This window comes from Euleptes europaea, chromosome 20, assembly GCF_029931775.1.
Source record: "Euleptes europaea isolate rEulEur1 chromosome 20, rEulEur1.hap1, whole genome shotgun sequence".
NCBI classification, from domain to species: Eukaryota; Metazoa; Chordata; class Lepidosauria; order Squamata; family Sphaerodactylidae; genus Euleptes; species Euleptes europaea.
This window is the reverse complement of record NC_079331.1, coordinates 21778232-21798965: the sequence shown is the minus strand read 5'-3', so window position 1 is coordinate 21798965 and position 20734 is coordinate 21778232. Positions and strand designations below refer to the sequence as shown.

The following is a 20734-nucleotide window of genomic DNA, read 5'->3' as shown; positions in this document are numbered from 1 at the left end:
CCGGGGAGCCGTTTGCCCATGGGATCGCAATTCAGATTCTGCTAGGTATGGGCCAGGCATGTGGAAGCCCCACTCCCTGGAAATTAGGGTTGCCGGGTCCCTCTTTGCCACCGGCAGGAGGTTTTTTGGGCAGAGCCAGAGGAGGGCGGGGTTTGGGGAGGGGAGGGACTTCAATGCCATAGAGTCCAATTGCCAACGCGGCCATTTTCTCCAGGTGAACTGATCTCTATCGGCAGGAGATCAGTTGTAATAACAGGAGATCTCCAGCTAGTACCTGGAGGTTAGCAACCCTACTGGAAATCCTACTGAGTTTCCACCTTCCTGCATGCTTTAAGCTGCTCTTTGCCTCCATAAGGGCTAGAAACTTGAATTCTCAAGTTTCTGAATTCTGCATGTTCACAGGACAGCAACCCACAATCTTAATCCAACTTGAATGTTTTCATCATACCTTATTGTATGTATTATAGTTCCGCCATCTATCACCGGGCTTTGAGTGATGAATAAAACACTTCACAGCCTTGTAAGCTGTTGATTAGAGGGTAGAAAAGGTTTTATAAACTTTGCAAGAGGCTTTTTTTTTTTGTAATGCCAGAAATTATTCTGGGGTTGAGACTGTGAGATCCATTGGGGGTGGTGATAACAATTTCCCATCTTTTAAATGATCAGTTTTACTTTGATGCATTTCCAAATGTACATTTAGTGGGAATCGGTTCTCTTCAGAGATTTTTGGAAGGGGGAAAAAACCCTAGGGGTGGGAGGAATGTTCAATAGAGCTCCTGTCCTTTTACCCTTGATTTAGTGAGCAGATCCGATACCCCCTTTGTTAATGGCCCTTTTCATTTGTAAAATAAATCCGGCTATTTTATTGGGGCTGTTTTCGTTAGCAAACGCCGGCATAAATTTTAGTCTCGGAGAGATTGGAATGGGTATTACAACACAGCAGTTGTCCAATTAAGTGGAACATTGCTTGCAAGAAAGAAAGAAATAAAGAAATTCCAGCCAGCTTTTTATTTTGCCAGTTTTCTGTTGCCCTATAGGGCCTTCCATCCGTCTGTGTGTGTGTGTGTGTGTGTGAGAGAGAGAGAGAGAGAGAGTGAGATTTCTTGCTCCAGGAACACATTCTTTTCTCCCGAGCTATTTAGCCAGCTGTGCATCTCTGGCTTCTGGGGACAGAGAGAACAAAGGGCGCCCGCCGTCTCGCAGATGAAGATACTTTTTCAGGCTCCTTCCTCCCAACATTTCACAAAGAGAAGACTGGTCCGTTTCTTTTTCCTGAAGTGAACTGGAATCTTAAATGTACGGGAGTGAGCAGGCGAAACGAGAGAGCCCGTCCTGCAGGGGTCTGTTTTCATGCTCACTGAAAGAAATTGGAAAGGAACTTCTGAATGCAAGTTACGGCTCGCCTTTGATAGCGGCTTAGTGTTGGCAGTATATTAGGCCAGGTTGTAACCTATGAAGGTAACCTGATATTAGAGATGCTAGCTGTGATGGAAAACAGGCAGGTGGATAGGGCTGCCAACCTCCAGGTGAGGCATGGAGATCTGGAATTACAAGCTGATCTCCAGACTAAAGAGACCATTTCCCCTGGATAAAATGGCCACTTTGGAGGATGGACGCTATGACATTGTACCTGCTGAGGCCCCTCCCATCCCCAAACCCTGCCTTCCCCAGGCTCTACCCCCCCAAATCTCCAAAAAGTTCCGAATCCAGAGATGGCAACCCTACAGGTGGACCAGTGGCGGTAGAGCCAGCATGGTGTAGTGGTTAAGAGCAGTGGTTTGGAGTGGTGGACTCTGATCTGGAGAACTGGGTTTGATTCCCCTCTCCTCCACATGAGCGGCAGAGGCTAATCTGGTGAACTGGATTTGTTTCCCCACTCCTATGCACGATGCCAGCTGGGTGACCTTGGGCTAGTCACACTCTCTCAGCCCCACGTACCTGACAGGGTGTCTGTAGTGGGGAGGGGAAGGGAAGGTGATTGTAAGCCGGTTTGATTCTTCCTTAAGTGGTAGAGAAAGTCAGCATATAAAAACCAGCTCTTCTTCTTAAGTGAGAAGGAGTTACTGATGTAGAGCTGTCAATTATCCGTCCATTAGAGATGACCTCGCTGCCAGCCCTCACAAATCCTGGGACTTCCTGTTCCTCTGGTAACCTGATTCTTCCCTCTCTCCTGAGCTCAGCCTGGGTGAAATCCCCATGCATAAGGCAAAGCGCGGGACATGCAAGCTTGGTTTCTCTCACAGCCAATTACAAAGTAGTGTGTAAAGAGGTGGGAATTCAAATGCTTCCTACTTCCTCGGAGCTCTTTCTGAGCAGAAGAAAGGCTTTTTAAAACCAAAGCTTGGATTTCTCCCCCCTCTCCTTTGAGATTGCTCCATTTTTTTGTTTTTTGTTCTTAAAATGCTTTTTAATGCAGCAATTGTTTTTTGTTTTTTTTTAGGGGGGTGGGTTTCTCTCACAGTAAGCCTGGGTGAAATCCTCATGCAGAAAGCTAAGTGCGGGACACTCAAGCTTGGTTTCGCTCACAGCCAATTGCAAAGTAGCATGTCCAGAGACGGGACTTGAAATGCTTCCTGCTTCCTCGGAGCTCATTCTGAGCAGAAGAAAAGCTTTTTAAAACTAAGGCTTGGATTCCCCCCCCCTTCAGACTGCACTTTTTTTTGTGCTTAAATGCTTTTTTTAGGTGGTAATTGGGTTGGGGGGATTTTTTCTCACAGTAAGCACTACAAGTAAGCCAATTACAAAGCAGCATTTAAAGGGGCAGGACTTGATTTAAGCTCAGAGACGGCTGGTGCAGAGATTTCCAACAGGAAAGTGTGGGTCCAACCAGCAACGAACCTCAGGTAAAACTCCCATGCATAAACTGCTGTAGATGGTTAGACACAGAGCATTTCTGTATTCTTCTGCTCTTCCTCGGCTTGTTCAGTACCACAGAATGTTTCTAAGTAATCGGGAGGTAACTGATTCAACTGCTGTCTTTGCCGTTGCCCTTCTGTCGCTTCTCCTCTAACTCTCCTCTGTATTTATATTTATGGCAACCTCTTGAAACGTTGTAAGTGGGTCCCGAGGATCCAGCTTCGTGGCGGTGCCTCCGGACCCTCCGTTTCTCTTTCTGGCTGGCGCATCTTTTCCATTCTCCCCCTTAATTGGCAATGTGGCTGTGTCGGATTGCATTTCCGTCGCGGCCCTGTTGTAGGACCCGAGGGGCTCCGAGTAACTTTAGGCTTCAGGCTGAGTTTATTTCATCTTCATTTCGCAGGGCAATCTAGCCTTTGCCAATAGCATCGCTTGCTCTTCATCTGCTTTAACACTTTGGGATTTGATATCGCTTCACCAATAGCACCTGCTTAAAAGCTCGGCGGCTTTTTGCATATCAGGAGAAGGGAGCTGGTTTCATTTGCGGTTCAGATCCCAAATCGGAAAGGGGGGGAAACCTAGACGCTTGTGAGGAGCTCTGCAATAGAATTTAAGTCCTTTTATTTCTCTTTATGTTTAACTGTGGTCCTCTGGGGCCCTTTGAGAGAAATGTATGCAAATGTTAGACTGGAGCTTTCTGCCCACAGAACCTTTAACGGATCAGGACGTGCCCGTTCATGTAGGCCAAGAGACTGGCGAAGAAGAATTCCTGGCCATTCCACACAGAGCGGTGTGTCGTGTGGAGTGGCTTTGTGTAGATTCATTTTTGCTGTGGCAATTTCTGAGGGGAATGTGTGGAAGTTAACGCGTGGCATTCTGGGGGTCTGTGGATTTGCCCTTCTCCGCGTGGTCACGAGACGAAAGATTATGTGGAGTCTCTTTGCTTCTGTGAACTAGCTCCTTGTTAATGGCAACCAGTACCTTTTAAGCTAGATTTTTCCCTTCATTGCCTTTTTTTCAGCCATCAAGTCGCAGCTGACTTATGGCGGCTCCAAGAGATGTTCACAGGTGGTTTGCCATTGCCTGTCTCCACGTCACGACCCTGGACTTCCTTGATGGGTTCCCATCCAAGAGCCAGCGTGGTGTCGTGGTTAAGAGCGGTGGTTTGGAGCGGTGGACTCTGATCTGGAGAACCGGGTTGGATTCCCCACTCCTCCACATGAGTGGCGGAGGCTAATCTGGGTGAACTGGGTTGGTTTCCCCACTCCTACACCTGAAGCCAGCTGGGTGACCTTGGGCTAGTCACACTCTCTCATCCCCACCTACCTGACAGGGTGTCTGTTGTGGGGAGGAGAAGGGAAGTTGATTGTAAACCAGTTTGATTCTTCCTTCAGGGGTAGAGAAAGTCAACATATAAAAACCAACTCTTCTTCTTCTTTTTCTTCTTCTTCTTCAAGTGCTAACCAGGGCTGACCCTATTAGCTTACCAGATCTGATGAGATGGGGCTAGCTTGGGCCACTCAGGTCAGGGCAGAGATGAACAGAGGTAGTTTGCCATTGCGTGCCAAGGTGTAGCGACCTTGGACTTTCTTGGTGGTCTCCCATTTCAGAACTAACCAGGGCTGACCCTGCTTCGCTTCCCAGATGGGGTGAGATGGGGCTAGCTTGGGCCACCCAGGGCAGGGCAGGATTATGCCCGGGCACCAAGATTCCCAGCACAAGAAATGAAAGGGAAATGAAGCTTAAACCACAGAGAGGTCTAAATATCTCTTTCTTTGCTTTGCTTCAACCACCTCTGACTGACATGAAGAAGGGGCTGAGGATTCCTCTTGACCGATATGCATATGTCCGCATTCTCCTGGATGCCACTGGTTTGTTAGGTTCTGATCTAGCCCTGTCCCACAGGAGATTAGGGTCATTTATGCATGTGAGTTTGACCTGAGGTTCGTTGCTCACTGGACCCACACTTTCCTGTTGGGAATCTCTGCCGCAGCCATCTCCAAGCTCAAATCAAGTCCCTGCCTCTTTAAATGATGCTTTCTAATTGGCTTACTTCACAGTGATCACTGTGAGAGAAAATCCCCTCCCCAAAAACCCAATTGCCAAAGAAAAAAGCATTTTAAGAAGAAAAAACAAAAAAAAACAGAGCAATCTGAAAAGGGGGAAAGAAATCCAAACCTCGGTTTTAAAAAGCCTTTCTTCTGCTCAGAAAGAGCTCTGAGGAAGCAGGAAGCATTTGAATCGCCGCCTCTTTACATGCTGCTTTTTAATTGCTGTGAGAGAAACCACACTTGTGTGTCCCGTGCCTTGCCTTATGCATGGGGATTTCACCAGGCCTGAACTCAGGGGAGAGGGGAGAATCTGGTTAACAGAGGGACAGGAAGTCCTGGGATTTGTGAGGGCCGGCAGCGAGGTCATCTCTAATGGATGAAAAACTCATGCATAACTCCAAGGAACAACCGAGACAGACCAGGGGGGCGAATGTGAGTGAAAGTACCCATGCATAAACGACCTTGACTTTTAACCACCCAATACCTTCTAAGCAGTAAATGAATTTGCATTGGGGGATGTGTGTGTTAAGTGTGGTCGCTTCCGACTCATGGTGATCCTGTGAATCAATGTCCTCCAAAAATGTCCTATCCTTAACAGCCTTGCTCAGATCTTGCAAATTGAGGGCCATGGCTTCCTTAATAGAGTCCATCCATCTCTTGTTGGGTCTTCCTCTTTTCCTGCCACCTTCAACTTTTCCTAGCATGATTGTCTTTTCCAGTGACTCTTGTCTTCTCATACTTTGTGACCAAAGTACGACAGCCTCAGTTTAGTCATTTTAGCTTCTAGGGACAGTTCAGGCTTGATTTGATCTAGAACCCACTGATTTGTCTTTTTGGGGACCAATCCCAAATGACTTGGCTGCATTTCCTACCTGCTTGAGGATCATTTTGGGTTCCCTTGCTTAAAGGACAGAATCTTTTCTCAGTCAACTAGAAGCTGGTTGGTTCTTCCCGCAGTCCCAAACTTGACAAGTGCCTACCTGACAGAGGATACAAACAAAACATTTTCTGTGTGCCTCACAGGCTAGTGCAGGGGTCCCCAATGTTTTTGAGACTGCATTTGGAATTCTGACACAATGGGGTAGGCAAAGCCACAAAATGGCTGCCACAGGAGGCAGAGCCAGTGACTGAATGGATGCCATAGCTTACGTTCAGTCACACAGTGAAGTTCCTTGTGCTGTGATGGCAGCTATTGCCATAGCAACACTTTTTAAAAAAATCAATCAATCGTTCCTTTATAGGAATAATTTTTTAAAAAAATTGCCGAACCAATCAAACCTCCAATGGCCAATTAGAAGCCTTGCTTGGCAAAGGCCCCCTGCCCCCGCCCACTTTCTAAAAACACTTGGTGGGTGCTGAGAAAGGTGTTCACCATGTTGGGGACCACTGGGATAGTGTCAGCTCTAGCCCTGCGGCAAACCCATTAACAGATTCCAGCGGACGGCAAGTCCACGAAAGCAGTTTTATTGGTTAAAATCAACAGGTTTCAGAAGCCATATTCAAAAGGACACTAGTAAGGGTCAAAGGCAAGGCACATAGCATATATGGGAGAGCAAAAGGAGATAACAGGTTACCCAGGCAAAACCCCCCCCCCTCCAACAGGCAGGAAGGAGCACTCGGTGATTCCCACAGTATGGGAATCTATGAAGACTAAACACGGGGCATAGACTGGCCTTGGACAGAATAGCACAACAGCACCTGGAAGCAGAACAATCAGACTACCGCATACCATCCCCATGGCCTGCTCCTGACAGATAGAGCATTATTCCAGAGCAGATATTGGCATAGAAAACAAACAGTGTCCACTTCTGCTTGTACAAATTCAAGAAAGCTCTTACCAAGCCACTGAGGACACTGCACTGATTGGTAGAAACTGGAACACTGCAAGTAGAAATGCCTATCCAGACGATCATCTTGGCAGGACTATTTACTAAGTCTTGTATCTGGAAATTGACTTTGTCTATTAGAATTCCCATGGAGTCACACTCCCTGACCTCTGGCAACTGGGAAAAGGTCAGAAATTCTGGTATCTTTACAATTTCTGAAGAGTCTGGCAGATTACTGACAGATGCTGGTTTTATCAATGGGGTTGGGCGTATTCAAGGATGAAAGTTATTATTTGGCATGTTAAAGAACAGAAGTTATTTGGGTTAGATTTTGATGAGGTAATTCCCCAATGCCTATCTCTGTTAAGCAAGTGAATAGGCCTATATACTAGGCATGCACACCACAGGCACAGATCCCTTGATCGATCAGAAGAAGAAGAGTTGGTTTTTATATGCTGTCTTTCTCTACCACTTAAGGGAGACTCATACCAGCTTACAATCACCTTCCCTCCCCCTCCCCAAAACAGAAACAGGTGGGTGGGGCTGAGAGAGCTGTGACTAGCCCAAGGTCACCCAGCTGGCTTTGTGTGTAGGAGAGGGGAAACAAATCCAGTCAACAGATTAGCCTCCACCGCTCATGTGGAGGAGTGGGGAATCGAACCTGGTTCTCCAGATCAGAGTCCACCGCTCCAAACCACCGCTCTTAACCACTACATCACGTTGGATAGATCAATCCAAATATGTGTGTACACACACACATTAGGTACGTGGGTAATATTTTTATAGCTCTTATAAGAAATAACTCCTGAAAATTCTCTTTAGATATATGTCTTTTTAAAAGAAAAGAAAAAGAAAGTTTGGTCTTTGATCTGTATAACCCCCTAATCAAGACCAAACTTTCTTGGCTACTAGCCATGGTGAGCAAAGAAAACATCCCTATTCCGAAGCAGTCAACCTCTGAAACCAAGTGCTAAGAGGCAACCCCAGGGGAGGGCCTTGGACTCTATGCCTTGAGCATGTGGCCTGCCCCATTCATCTGTCAGCTCCACATGGAGCCCAGGGTGCCGCTGCATTCTTTATAAACAGTGTGCCATATTAGTAAACTGTGGATGACGGTGTTTGGCCAGCCCTGGGAATAACTAATCGTGAAACTTAGCTCCTGTTTTTGACACGGCAATCAATAATTTAGGGCCTTTTCCCTGGCACAACCACAAAGGACCGACTTCTGCATGCAAACAGAGTCGATCCCCCCCCGCCCCAGTTCTTTCTACCTGTAGCAGCCCTCCCTCCCCCTACTAAATATTCATGGTATAAACAAAGGCACCTTTTTTCTGTTTGAACAGTGCAATGAGTTTGTTTTACTGCTTTGACCTTAAATAACAAACTGATCTTACATTGCGGAAGAGTCGGAATAACAATGTGTTTTAGTAGAACGCCTTCTGCACACACACCCCATGAATGTTTTCTTCAGGGATGGAATGGTTGGGGCCTCTCCCTCCCTCCTACCAGGGCGGGCCAGATGACCGATCGGATCACGAAAGGAACTCTTTCCAGGTAACCCCATCCCATGAAAGCATCCCTCCCGAGCCAAGCTTTTATGCGTTGCTCAAGGGGACATGCACATAACTCACCCAGTGTATGACAGCCACAATTCAGAATCATAGAATCATAGAGTTGTAAGGGACCACCAGGGTCATCTAGTCCAATGGGTCAGCAAACTGCAGCTCGAGAGCCGCATGCGGCTCTTTGGCCCCTTGACTGTGGCTCTCCGAACTTGTTTCGGAGCCCCTGCTCTCGCGCCCGCTCGCGCCAGCAGCCGGGCTGCGGAGCCAGCGCGCCTGAGAGAGAGAGAGAGAGAGAGAGAGAGAGCAGGCGAGCGGGCGCGCTGTCTCCCCCCCCCCCCCGCCGTGGAGAATGGCCGGGTCCCCCTTTCCCTTGCCCTCAATGGTTGGGAGGCTAAAGCCTCCCCTCTAACCGCGCGATTGCTGGGCAGGCGGCTGGGCGGTTCCTGGCCCGGGCCCTCCCGCCTATCAGCTGTTGGGTGGGGTGGGCTTCCTTTGGCAGCATGTCCCCGGCAGCGGCGCTGGGCCGCGGCTCCCTGTCTTCTGCTGCGCCAACTCCGTTCCCCCGTCGTCTTCTGGGCCTGTGGGTCCCTGTAAGCCGGGAAGAGGCATACTTTGGAGCCAGCGCAGGGGCTTGTCTGGTAAGTGGAGGGTGGCAGGAAAGCCCCGGGGCGTGGGGTGGGGGCCCCAAGCCGGGACTCAAGGTTGTCTGCTGAAGCTGGAGGGTGGGATATTCAAAACTGATAAAAGGAAGTATTTCTTCACACAACGCGTGGTTAAATGGTGGGACTCCCTGCCCCAGGAGGGGGTGATGGCTGCCAACTTGGAGGGCTTTAAGAGGAGAGTGGACCTGTTCATGGAGGAGAGGGCTATCCATGGCTACTAATCAAAATGGATACTAGTCATGATGCATGCCTATTCTCTCCAGGATCAGAGGAGCAGGCCTATTATATCAGGTGCTATGGAACGAAGGCAGGACAATGATGCTGCACTGGTCTTGCTGGTGGGCTTCCTGGAGGCACCTGGTTGGCCACTGTGGGAACAAACTGCTGGACTTGAAGGGCCTTGATCTGATCCAGCACTGCCTTTCTTATGTTCTCATGTGTTTACTGCGTCTGTGAATCTTGAAGTTTGCTCACATTGTTCACATTAAGTGTTTGTCAGTCATTGTCATGATTTAATTTTATGGATACCTTACTTACTTTTTCCCCTCCTCAGAGGCCATGTCTACCCACTGGCTTTCTTGGCGGTAGACCTGGACTCCGAGGAGGGGGAAAAAGTCCCCCTTCAGAGGCCAGGTCCATCAATTGGCTTCTATGGGCCTCCGGAGGCCAGGTCTACTGCCAAGAAAGCCAATGGGTAGACCTGGCCTCCCAATGGGACTCAGCCAGAGGCCAGGACTACCAATAGGCTTTTATGGCGGTAGACCAGGCCTCCAGACGAGGACTCCGGACGGGGAGGGGGAAATGGCAGGGACTTAAAATTTAATTTTTATCAATAAATAATTTATCAATAAATAATCATTATTAAGTATGATATCAAGTTTTATTCAGTGTACCTATAGTTTAATTAAGTCTTAAAACTTTAATTAAAGTTTATTAAGTTAATAAACAGTATCCCTACCTATATAGCTTAAGTTTAAGAAATTTGGCTCTCAAAAGAAATCTCAATCGTTGTACTGTTGATATTTGGCCCTTTTGACTAATGAGTTTGCCGACCGCTGATCTAGTCCAACCCTCTGCACAATGCAGGAAATTCACAACTGCCTCCCCCCCACTCCATGCCCAGAAGATGGCCACAAAAAAATCCTTCAGGATCCCTGGCCAATTTGGCCTGGAGGAAAATTGCTTCCTGACCCCAAAGGAGAGATTGGCATTACCCTGGGCATGTAAGAAAGGGCAATGAGAGCCAAACATTAGTGCAAATGGAGGTTTGGGGGCATGTGCGCTGGTTGTAGGTCCTCCTGCAGTATCTATGCAATTTTCATGAGATGTCATGGCCATGTCAATAACTGTAGGGAGTAATTAGGACCATCCCCAGTGGCAAAAAAGACAACCTTTGTTCTACCAGAGGCAAAAGTGGTTGCGTTTGTAAGATCATACTCACTTTTGTGAGGCCGGGGGAGGGGGGAGCTGCACTGGTGGTTATTTTTCAGTTTCAGATTCCAGATTGCTGCTATGAACGTACCCAAGAAATACCCCCTCCTCTAATTTCCAGTGGAACCAAATTAGGGAAATTGGCCTTAGCAGATCAGGGAAATCAAAGCCATCTGTTTAACTTTGGGGTGGGGGGGCTGTTCACAGGGAGCTGTGTAGGTTTGTTGTAAATGTTACTTAACAAATATGCACATCTTGGGCCTGCATCAAGGGACGGCTGAGTTACATCAGACTTTTGGCATATTCTGTGCTGCGGTGTGTAGGTGTGTTTTTTCATTAAGTAAATCGGCTTATCTCAAAATCGGCTTATCCGATTTTTGGCTGCAGAAGCACCTGAGTTCTGTCATCCACGTGGAGGGACAGAACTCTTTGCATGTCCCCTCTGCTTCTCCGTGGCTCTGAGGTAGAGTATCTGCTTGGCACACAGAAGGTCCCAGGTTCAATCCCCAGCATCTCCAGTTAAAAATATCAGGTAATAGAAGAAGAGTTGGTTTTTATATGCTGACTTTCTCTACCACTTAAGGAAGAATCAAACCAGCTTACAATCACCTTTCTTCCCCTCCCCACAAGAGACACCCTGTGAGGTAGGTGGGGCTGAGAGAGCTGTGACTAGCCCAAGGTCACCCAGCTGGCTTCATGTGGAGGAGTGGGGAAACAAATCCAGTTCACCAGATTAGCCTCCGCCGGTCATGTGGAGGAGTGAGGAATCAAACCCGGTTCTCCAGATCAGAGTCCACCGCTCTTAACCACTACACCATGCTGGTGATGTGGAAGACCTCTGCCTGAGACCCTGGAGAGCCGCTGCCAATCTGAGTAGACAATACTGACCTTGATGGTCTGATTCAGTAGAAGGCAGCTTCATGTTTGTGTTAAGGGGGGGGGTCATGACTCAATGGTGCTTGGCATGCAGAAGGTACCTGGTTCAATCCCCAGCATAACCAGTTAAAGGGACCAGGTAGAACTCATGTTTCCAGCTGCAAACAACCTGAGGGTCAAACCAGATGAAACATGTCCGGAGCGGTCATCTTAAAAAGAAAAAAATTCAGTTATCAGAATTACAACTTGAGGAAAGTGGTGATTTCAGTCTTCCCAATTCGCGCCTTTTTTCTGGATCTAAAATGGCCTTGGGGAACAGATGCTTGTCCAGTTGGTGAAACATACGGTTTCAAGTACTCAAGTGAGCCAGCATGGTGTAGTGGTTAAGCGCGGCAGACTCTAATCTGGAGAACTGGGTTGGTTTCCCCACTCCTCCACATGAGCAGCAGACTATAATCTGGAGAACTGAGTTCGATTCCTCCTGCTCCACATGAGCGCCGGACTCTAATCTGGAGAGCCAGGTTTGTTTCCCCGCTCCTCCACATGAAGCCTGCTGGGTGACCTTGGGCTTGTCACAGTTCTCTCCAAACTCTCTCAGCCTCACCTACCTCATAAGGTGTCTGTTGTGGGGAGGGGAAGGGAAGGTGTCTGTAAGCCACTTTGAGACTCCTTAAAGGTGGAGAAAAGCGGGGTATAAAAACCAGCTCTTCTTCTTCTACTCGAGTGGAGCTGATGATAGCTCCCCACAGTGGATTCAGGTCAGGAAAATGGTACAGACAGAAGGCCTAGTCCTCTCCTCTTCCCAGAATCCTAGTCCAAATTTGCCCCCCTGCATCTGATGATTTAATTTTAAGAAACACTGGGGGGCTCTAGACCCATAACTCCCAGCACCTCATCTGGTTTGGCCTTTAAATCCCCCCAAGGAGGACAGAAAGACAACGGCCTCCTCCCTCAATTGTTGCTCATTCGCTGGGATCCTGGGATATAGTGCCTCTGGGCATGGAAGTTCCATTTATGTCCTCCAGGACATAAATGGAACTTCCATGCCCAGAGGCACTATATCCCAGGATCCCAGCGAATTGCCCTGATAGGCAATAGTTATTGCCTTCCATGTAAAAGTCAGTGAATGCTATTGCATCTTGTAGCAAAGGTGAGTTCTGTCAGTTCTTCTGCTGTTCCTGAAGGGAAAGAAATGAGAAAAGGCATGTCGAAAAGGAACTTGTGGTAGGTAGCATCTGAGCATGCATTCGCACAGCAAAGTGCAGAGTGTCCTTCTTGATTTAACCCAAGATTTCAGTGAGATGAATGTGCGAGAAACAGAGAAGAGCGTCTCTTTTCCCTCCTCCAAAAGCTGAAATCCCACCGCAAACTATTAAGCCCTTTTGAATTTTCCTATGGAATCCTCAGAAGCCCCGTGGCGCAGACTGGTCAGCTGCAGGACTGCAGTCCAAGCTCTTCTCACAACCTGAGTTCGATCCCAACGGAAGTTGGTTTCAGGTAGCTGGTTCAAGGTTGACTCAACCTTCCATCCTTCCGAGGTTGGTAAAATGAGTACCCAGCTTGCTGGGGGTAAAGGGAAGACGACTGGGGAAGGCACTGGCAAACCACCCCGTAAACAAAGTCTGCCTAGAAAATGTCGGGATGTGACGTCACCCCATGAGTCAGGAATGACCCTGTGCTTGCACAGGGGACCTTTACCTTTACCTTTTTATGCAATCCTCAGCTGTGAAACAGATAAAAAATATGCTATGTACAGCATGATTCCTTAATATAGTGGTTACATTTCCTCCCCCCTCCCTTTGGGGTTATACATTTTTTAATCGAATTCGCTTTCGCTTCTCTTTTTATTCTGTCCTGGGACTCATCTTTTTCACTGGAACGTCTGTACTGTCCAGAAAGAAGGACAAAAAACCCGCTCGCCGTACGGAGTCCACCTGTTGATTCCCTTGATTAAATGGGGAGAATATCTAAAACGCCATATTGCAAGAGAAAAGACGCTGTAATACTCGATTCCCATATTTGAATGGAGTATTTAGCTCATCAGCGGTCGGCAGGGAGGATGGTGGATAATTGATGTCGTCGAAGGTGGGAAGGGGGTGTGCGCGCGTGTATTATTTGCAGCGGCGTCCAAATGCATTTAATTTCCTAAGTTGAGCTGCCCAAATTGAGGTTAAGGTGTTAATGATTTCTGCATTTATTTAATAATAATAATCTCTTACAGCCTGGGCAGTTGAGTGGCTGCCCCCCCCCCCCCCGGCTATGGAATTATGTTGAATCTGTTTGTCTGGGGTGACTTGAGGAAATTCATGTTGGTGTGGCTGATGAAAGTCGCCAGTAGCCTGGGTTTTTCTTTAGACAGGCACTGCTGGGCTCTTGAGGAATGTCAGCAGCTGCCAGTCCGAAGAAGCCAAAGAGTTACATCTTACGGGGAAATTCATATGTGAATGTTCATTGCTGGGTGACAGGAGAGCCTGCGGGATGTAGTAGTTAAGAGCAGTGGTTTGGAGCAATGGACTCCAATCTGGAAAACCGGGTTCGATTCCCCACTCCTCCACATGAGCGACAGACTTTAACCTGGATAACCGGGTTTGATTCCCCACTTTTCCACATGTCGGCGTACTCTAATCTGGAGAACCAGGTTGGTTTCTCCACTCCTCCACATGAAGCCAGCTGGGTGACTTTGGGCTAGTCACAGCTCTCTTAGAGCTCTCTCAGCCCCACCTACCTCACAGGGTGTCTGTTGTGGGGAGGGGAAGGGAAGGTGATTGTAAGTCAGTTTGAGTCTGCCTGAAGTGGTAGAGAAAGTCGGCATATAAAAACCAATTCTTCTTCTTTCGCTCCTTGCCAGAAAAACTGGCCTCGGTAAAGACTATAAGGTAGTTTTCATCCGCAGTCTCCAGTGCTGGCTGTCAGAATTGGAAGCCAACACAGGCAACATGTGGAGGGGGGGGCTTCTTTTCTTGCGCTTTCATACTAAAACCATAAGAAGAAGAGTTGGCTTTTATACCCCAATTTTCTCAACCTCTAAGGAGTCTTAAATCAGTTTGCAATCTCCTTCCCTTCCTCCCCCCACAACAGACACCTTGTGAGGTAAGTGGAGCCGAGAGAGTTCTGAGAGAACTGTGACTGGCCCAAGGTCACCCAGTAGGCTTCAGGTGTAGGAGTGGGGAAACCAACCCGGTTCTCCAGATTAGAGTCCACCACTCTTAACCACTACACCATCCTGGCTCTCAGATCTAGACTTGGATTGTTGTGGGGGTTGTTGTGCTGGTAAAGTGGAGGAGAGGAGAACTATGTTGTAAACCACTTTAGGTTCCCCTTGGAGAGAGAAAAGCAGGGCACGGATATCAAAATAAATAAATATTTATAGCAGAGGTTGCCGTAGCAGTTGCCATCCTGCTCGTGTCAAAACTGTCCTCTCAGGACCGGAGAGAGTTTGGAGAGAACTGTGACTGGCCCAAGGTCACCCAGCAGGCTTCATGTGGAGGAGTGGGGGAATCGAACTTGGTCCCCCAGATTAGAGTCGGCCATTCTTAAGTACTACACCACGAACCAAAGCATTCTCCCCATTGGACATTTCTGGCCCCACGGTGTCTGCTGCCCTCTGGCACTATCAACCGCTAAATGTCAAATTCCATTTTTTGCCTGCTGCTCCGCTAAATCATCTCCCCAAAGAAAACTGAAGTCTTACTGCAGGGTTTCTCCAGCTGTGTGGCAAATCCCTCTGGGGATGCACAAGATGCATGGCCAGAATCATAATGTTCCCAGGAGATGGGAGGTCGGGCAAGAAACTGAGCTCTGGGCGCTTGCCTTCCCAGCGGTTTAGCGCTGTAAAGATCAAAACTGCTCTGCTATAACATGGAAGCTGCAGAGAGGCAGGGAACTCCTGGCCATCCCTCCGCCGCCACTCTTTGCAAAGCAATAGGTTCCGTCTGCCTCTGGAGTGGATGTGTTTAACTTTCATTTGTCTCCAATCTGCCATCCATCAGTTCCAGTAGTAATCCTGAGCGTCGGTTTCATCAAGGTGAAATGAGCTCTTTTTCCTTACTTCGTTTCTCCACGCAAGCCATGATTTTGACATATATTCTTCCAGCTGGCATCTTGTGAAGCTAAAACACTCTGCCTTTGAGCACGCAAGGGTAGCACTGGATTCCTTTCTCAATAAGTAAATGTCAACACTCCCCTGTTCGATCTCCATTTCAAGATTACTGCCCCCTTCCCCCTCCTCCCTTCCCCCCCCCGCATTTGAAATTTAGATTGTCATCTCCTTGGGGCAGAGGTCATTTATGCATGGGGGTTTTACCTAAGGTTGCCAGGTCCCTCTTTTCCTCCGGCGGGAGGATTTTGCGTTTAAGCGTGTGCGCGCGCTTGCGCGCCAATGCACGCACGGCACATCTGGTTTAGAACCAAAAGTGCTGTCTCGTAAAGGGCCTTTACCTCTTAGTTTGAGTGGTAAAGCAGCCCTTTACCACTCAAACAAAGAGGTAAAGGCCCCTCGTGAGGCGGAACTTCCGGTTCTAAACCGGAAGTGCTGCGCTTGGTATGCACGCGTGGGTGCCCGTTTGCCCACCAACCCTCAGGTGGTCGACGGGCAGAGGAGGCAATTGCCGGGGGTTTGCCTGCCACCAGCGGACACCTGGCAACCCTAGTTTTACCTGAGGTTCGTTGCTCACTGGACCCACACTTTCCCGTTGGAAATATCTGCACCAGCAATCTCCAAGCTCCAATCAATTTCCCCCCTTTAAATGCTGCTTTGTAATTGGCTTACTTTGTAGAGCTTACTGTGAAAATCCCCCCCAAAAAACCCAATTGCCGCATAAAAAAGCATTTTAAGAACCAAAACAAAAAATGGAGCAAGTTGAAGGGGAGGGAGAAATCCAAGTCTCGGTTTTAAAAAGCCTTTCTTCTGCTCAGAAAGAGCTCCGAGGAAGCAGGAAGCATTTGAATCCCTGCCTCTTGACACACTGCTTTGTGATTGGCTGTGCAAGAAAGCAATCTTCTGTGTCTAGTGCTTTGCCTTCTGCACAGAGATTTCAGCTGGGCTGAGCTCAGGGGAGAGGGAAGAGTCGAGTTAGCAGAGGAATTGGAAGACCCAGGATTTGCAAGGGCTGGGCATGAGATCATTTCTAATGAATGGAAAACTCTTGATTAACTACAAGGAACAACCAAGTCAGATAGGGGGCAAACATGAGTCCGTGTGTGTGTGTGTGTGAAGTGCCGTCAAGTCCTTATGTACCCGTGCATAAATGACCAGAGACTCTTTTCCACCTCATGTCAATTTACAAAGCACCACGTGCATTGATAGCATTAATAGCAATATATGCTTGTCGCAGTTCTCCGGGATTTTACTTCTTTGGAGCCTCATTGGACAGACAGCATGTAGACATTTATTTATTTGGCGCTGTTAAGGCCAAGCATCGCTCGACACAAAACCCGTGACTTCTTTTGTGATTAGCATTTTGTCTGCGATGTTTGCCTTAATGAGCAAACAGCTGTTGCGAGAGATTTGCCATTCTACCTTCCTCACCTCCTGTTGAGTCGCTGCCAAGGATTTGTCCCTGTTCGCCTTTCATGCCGATCCAAAGTGTGCAGTGCCATACCATCATTTCGGAGAACCAGGGAACTAGCTCCGAAGGGCATCGTCGAAGCCGGAGACGGGCAGTCATTGCCCATCTGAATGTTGAGAATACCAGCTTTTGTTTTTACACGTTCCTGGCATTCGGGGTGGCAGAGATACTATGAACGTGTGGTGGAAATCAAAGAAGGGCTTTTACAATTAAAGAGGCCTGTGATCATTTCCTATTTCCACTTTTACAGTACCTTGGAAGTGGGAGGTGCTGTCAAGTCGCAGCCGACTTATAGCAAACCCTTCAGCAGGTTTTCAAGGCAAGAGACCAAGTTTCTGATTACTGCTTTTATTGTATTTTCATTACTTTTTAGGGTGGGTAAGAACTCTTGGTAAGAACTATATTATAAGGCTTCTGTGAAATGTATTAAATAATTGGAAGCATTTCCATGTTGGAAAGGGGCACGTAGAGTACCATGTATTAAATGTATCTCTGTCTTTTTGCTCCCATGTATATGCCTTGGGAAATCCTACTTTCTCTAACCATCGTTTCTATCAAAGTATAGAGCATGGCCTGCTCAGTAGTGGCACCCAGACTGTGGAACACTTATACCGGCAAGGCATGTGCTCTTTTCCCTTGCTCCTAAATGCCATCAGAGTCTCTTCTTTATTACCAAAGCATTCCCAGACTGGGCTTACCTGTAATTAATTCTTGTCAAAGGCAGAATGAGATGACACAGGGCTGCTGCCAAAAACAGCAGCTCCGTGTTGTCGTTTTTCAGCTGCATCCCTGTGTCTCCTGTGGGTCCAATTCCTCTAGTTTATTATTGCTCTTTGGTTTAAATGGAATTTTAATTGATTTTTGGATGATTAGTCTGCAGATCTAGTGTTATTCTGCGTCGCCTTGAGCACCTTGTCGAAAAGAGGTTCATAAATAGTTTGAATAAATAATAAATTTGTGCAACCATCTCTTTCTTCAGTATGGAATTGCACACACTCTTTTATGTGGTTTAGATCCTATTATTGTTAGGTGGATCTGCAACTGGTTGACAGATCGTACCCAAAGAGTGCTAGTTAATGGTTCCTCATCCACTTGGAGAGAAGTGACTAGTGGAGTTCCTCAGGGATCTGTGCTGGGCCCTGTGTTGTTCAACATCTTTATAAATGATTTGGATGAAGGAATAGAGGGGATGCTTATTAAATTTGCAGATGATACTAAATTGGGAGGGTAGCAAATATGGTAGAAAACAGAGCCAAGATGCAGGATGATCTTGACAGGCTGGAGAAATGGGCTAGAACTAATAAAATGCACTTCAACAAAGACAAATGTAAAGTTCTGCATTTAGGTAGGAAAAATCAAATGCATAATTATAGGATGGGGGAGACTTGTCTGAGCAGTAGTGTGTGTGAAAAGGATCTTGGGGTCTTAGTAGACCAAACACTGAACATGAGTCAGCAGTGTGATGCGGTAACTAAAAAGGCAAATGCAGTCTTGGGCTGCATCAACAGAAGTATAGTGTCCAGATCACGCGAAGTGATGGTATCGCTTTACTCTGCTCTGGTTAGACCTCAACTAGAGTACTGTGTTCAGTTTTGGGCACCACAATTTAAGAAAGATGTAGACAATCTGGAACGTGTCCGGAGGAAGGCAACAAAGATGGTGAGGGGTCTGGAGACCAAGTCCTATGAGGCAAGGTTGAAGGAGCTGGGTATGTTTAGCCTGAAGAGGAGAAGACTGAGAGGGGATATGATAACCATGTTCAAGTACTTGAGGGGCTGTCATATAGAGGAGGGTGCCGAGTTGTTTTCTGTTGCCCAAGAAGGTCGGACCAGAACCAACGGGTTGAAATTAAATCAAAAGAGTTTCCGTCTAGACATTAGGAAGAATTTTCTAACAGTTAGAGCGATTCCTCAGTGGAACAGGCTTCCTCGGGAGGTGGTAAGCTCTCGTTCCGTGGAGGTTTTTAAGAAGAGGTTAGATGGCCATCTGTCAGCATGCTGATTCTGTGACCTTAGGCAGATGATGAGAGGGAGGTTATCTTGGCCATCTTCTGGTCACTAGGTATGGGGGGGAGGTAGTTGTGAATTTCCTGCATTGTGCAGGGGGTTGGACTAGATGACCCTGGTGGTCCCTTCCAACTCTATGATTCTATGATTCTATGTGCCAAACCAGCCACATTTCTCATGTTCTGAAGCACAGACATGCCCTGGAGCTATTTCCAGGGCAGCGATGGCCCCATTTGCCAAAGCCGGCGTTTCTCCTACTCATCATGGTTTGCATTCTGCTTGCAGGGAGAAGATTGTTCCGTCACTTGTGCCGCTGGGACCTACGGAGTCAGCTGCTCGTCGATTTGTAGCTGCCAGAACGATGGGGCCTGCTCCCCAGTGGATGGTTCCTGCTTTTGCAGAGAAGGTAAAGGTTGTCCTGTTGCAGCAGCGGCCGGGCTGTGGCATAAATCGCGCTCTCCCTGCTAAATAATTGCCATGAATTATCGACGGGCACTTCGGAGTTGTTCCTGCTGTAAATAGTGGCATTGAGCACTGAGTTGGTGTGGTTTGGGGTTTCCCCCAGAATTGGATTGCGCTGGTTTAAGCCTGGTGCTAATAGCTGGTTCACACGAGCGCACCTGTCACTTGATGAAAGGAATCTCAAAGGGGGCCCACGTGAGCGGACGGGTCGTCACAGACCAAATGTTTTTGCATACGGTATTATTTTGGGGCTCACCTGAAATCTTTTAAACGAGCACCTTAAAAAAGTAAATTGTGCATATAATTTAGAGGTGCGCATATTGTGGAGATGTGATTTCTTGCAGCGTTTTGTTTATGCTCAGTGACAAGCCCAGATCAGATTCAGATTCATTTATTAATACAGCAAATGCCATTAAAAACATTCATATCAATTACAGAATTAAAATTGGAGAATATATAGTAACTAAAACTATAGGATATACGATTCATAGACAGTTTATATAATTTAAACAGACCTCGGATTAATAAAACATTTTCCACGTTAAGTTAAATTACCAAGCCCCAGCTTTGTCTGACGGATCTCATATATTGCAGCACAGAATTTAGCTACTTGCTTCACCCTCTGGTCTCATCCTTCCCATAGGAGATTCCTCAGTCCGGAAGTATCTTTTTGTGTGAAAACAGCCTTTACATCAGGGGTGTCAAACGTAAGGCCCACAGGCTGGATCCGGCCCCTTGAGAGCTCTTATCTGGCCCGCGAGCCAGCCAAGGCAGCCGCACACACCCCACTCTCAATCTGGGCTGGCAAGGCATGGCCTGGCCTACCAAGTGACCTTTATGTCATATCCGGCCCTCGTAACAATTGAGTTCAACACCCCTGCTTTAGATGGAACAAGAGGGGGACCCGCGAGGACTTGCGGGGAGGGGAAACCCCTGTCCCTGCATATTGAATCTGCTTTTCTCCCCAGGCACGTTGTCTCACTCTGGCTCACTTTCCTCTCCCGAGCTCCACTTCCCCTCCCTTCCTCCCACTCCCTCCACCTTCCTCTCCTCCTACTCCCCCGGTGCCATGTCGGGTTACTATAGCAACTCCATACGCCATATGCGCCCTTAGTTCTTTGTCATTCTAGTCGCATGCTCAGGCATTGCTTTTGCCTGGGGGTGGTGGTTAATCCCCAATATATATATTTTTTACCAAGTTCAACTTTTATGCAAAACTCAAAGGTCACTCAGATTTGCAGAACTGTCAGTTGCAGCTGAAACTGGGACCATTCTGGATCCATAGGGGAGGGGCTGTGGCTCAGTGGTTGAGCATCTGCTTGGCATGTAGAAGGTCCCAGGTTCAATCCCTGGTATCTCTAGTTAAAGGGACCAGGCAAGTAGGTGATGTCAAAGACCTCCGCCTGAGACCCTGGGGAGCTGCTGCCGGTCT

At 47.7% G+C, this 20734-nt stretch overlaps 1 protein-coding gene across 1 annotated transcript in view; it reads left to right on the top strand.

The window, feature by feature from the left end:
- Window positions 1–20734, top strand: part of MEGF11 (multiple EGF like domains 11) — a 385704-nt gene that overhangs the window by 247292 nt on the left and 117678 nt on the right. The window contains exon 11 of the mRNA XM_056865833.1: window positions 19126–19246. Coding sequence (XP_056721811.1) covers window positions 19126–19246 — 121 coding nt within the window. The remainder of the gene's footprint in view (window positions 1–19125; window positions 19247–20734) is intronic.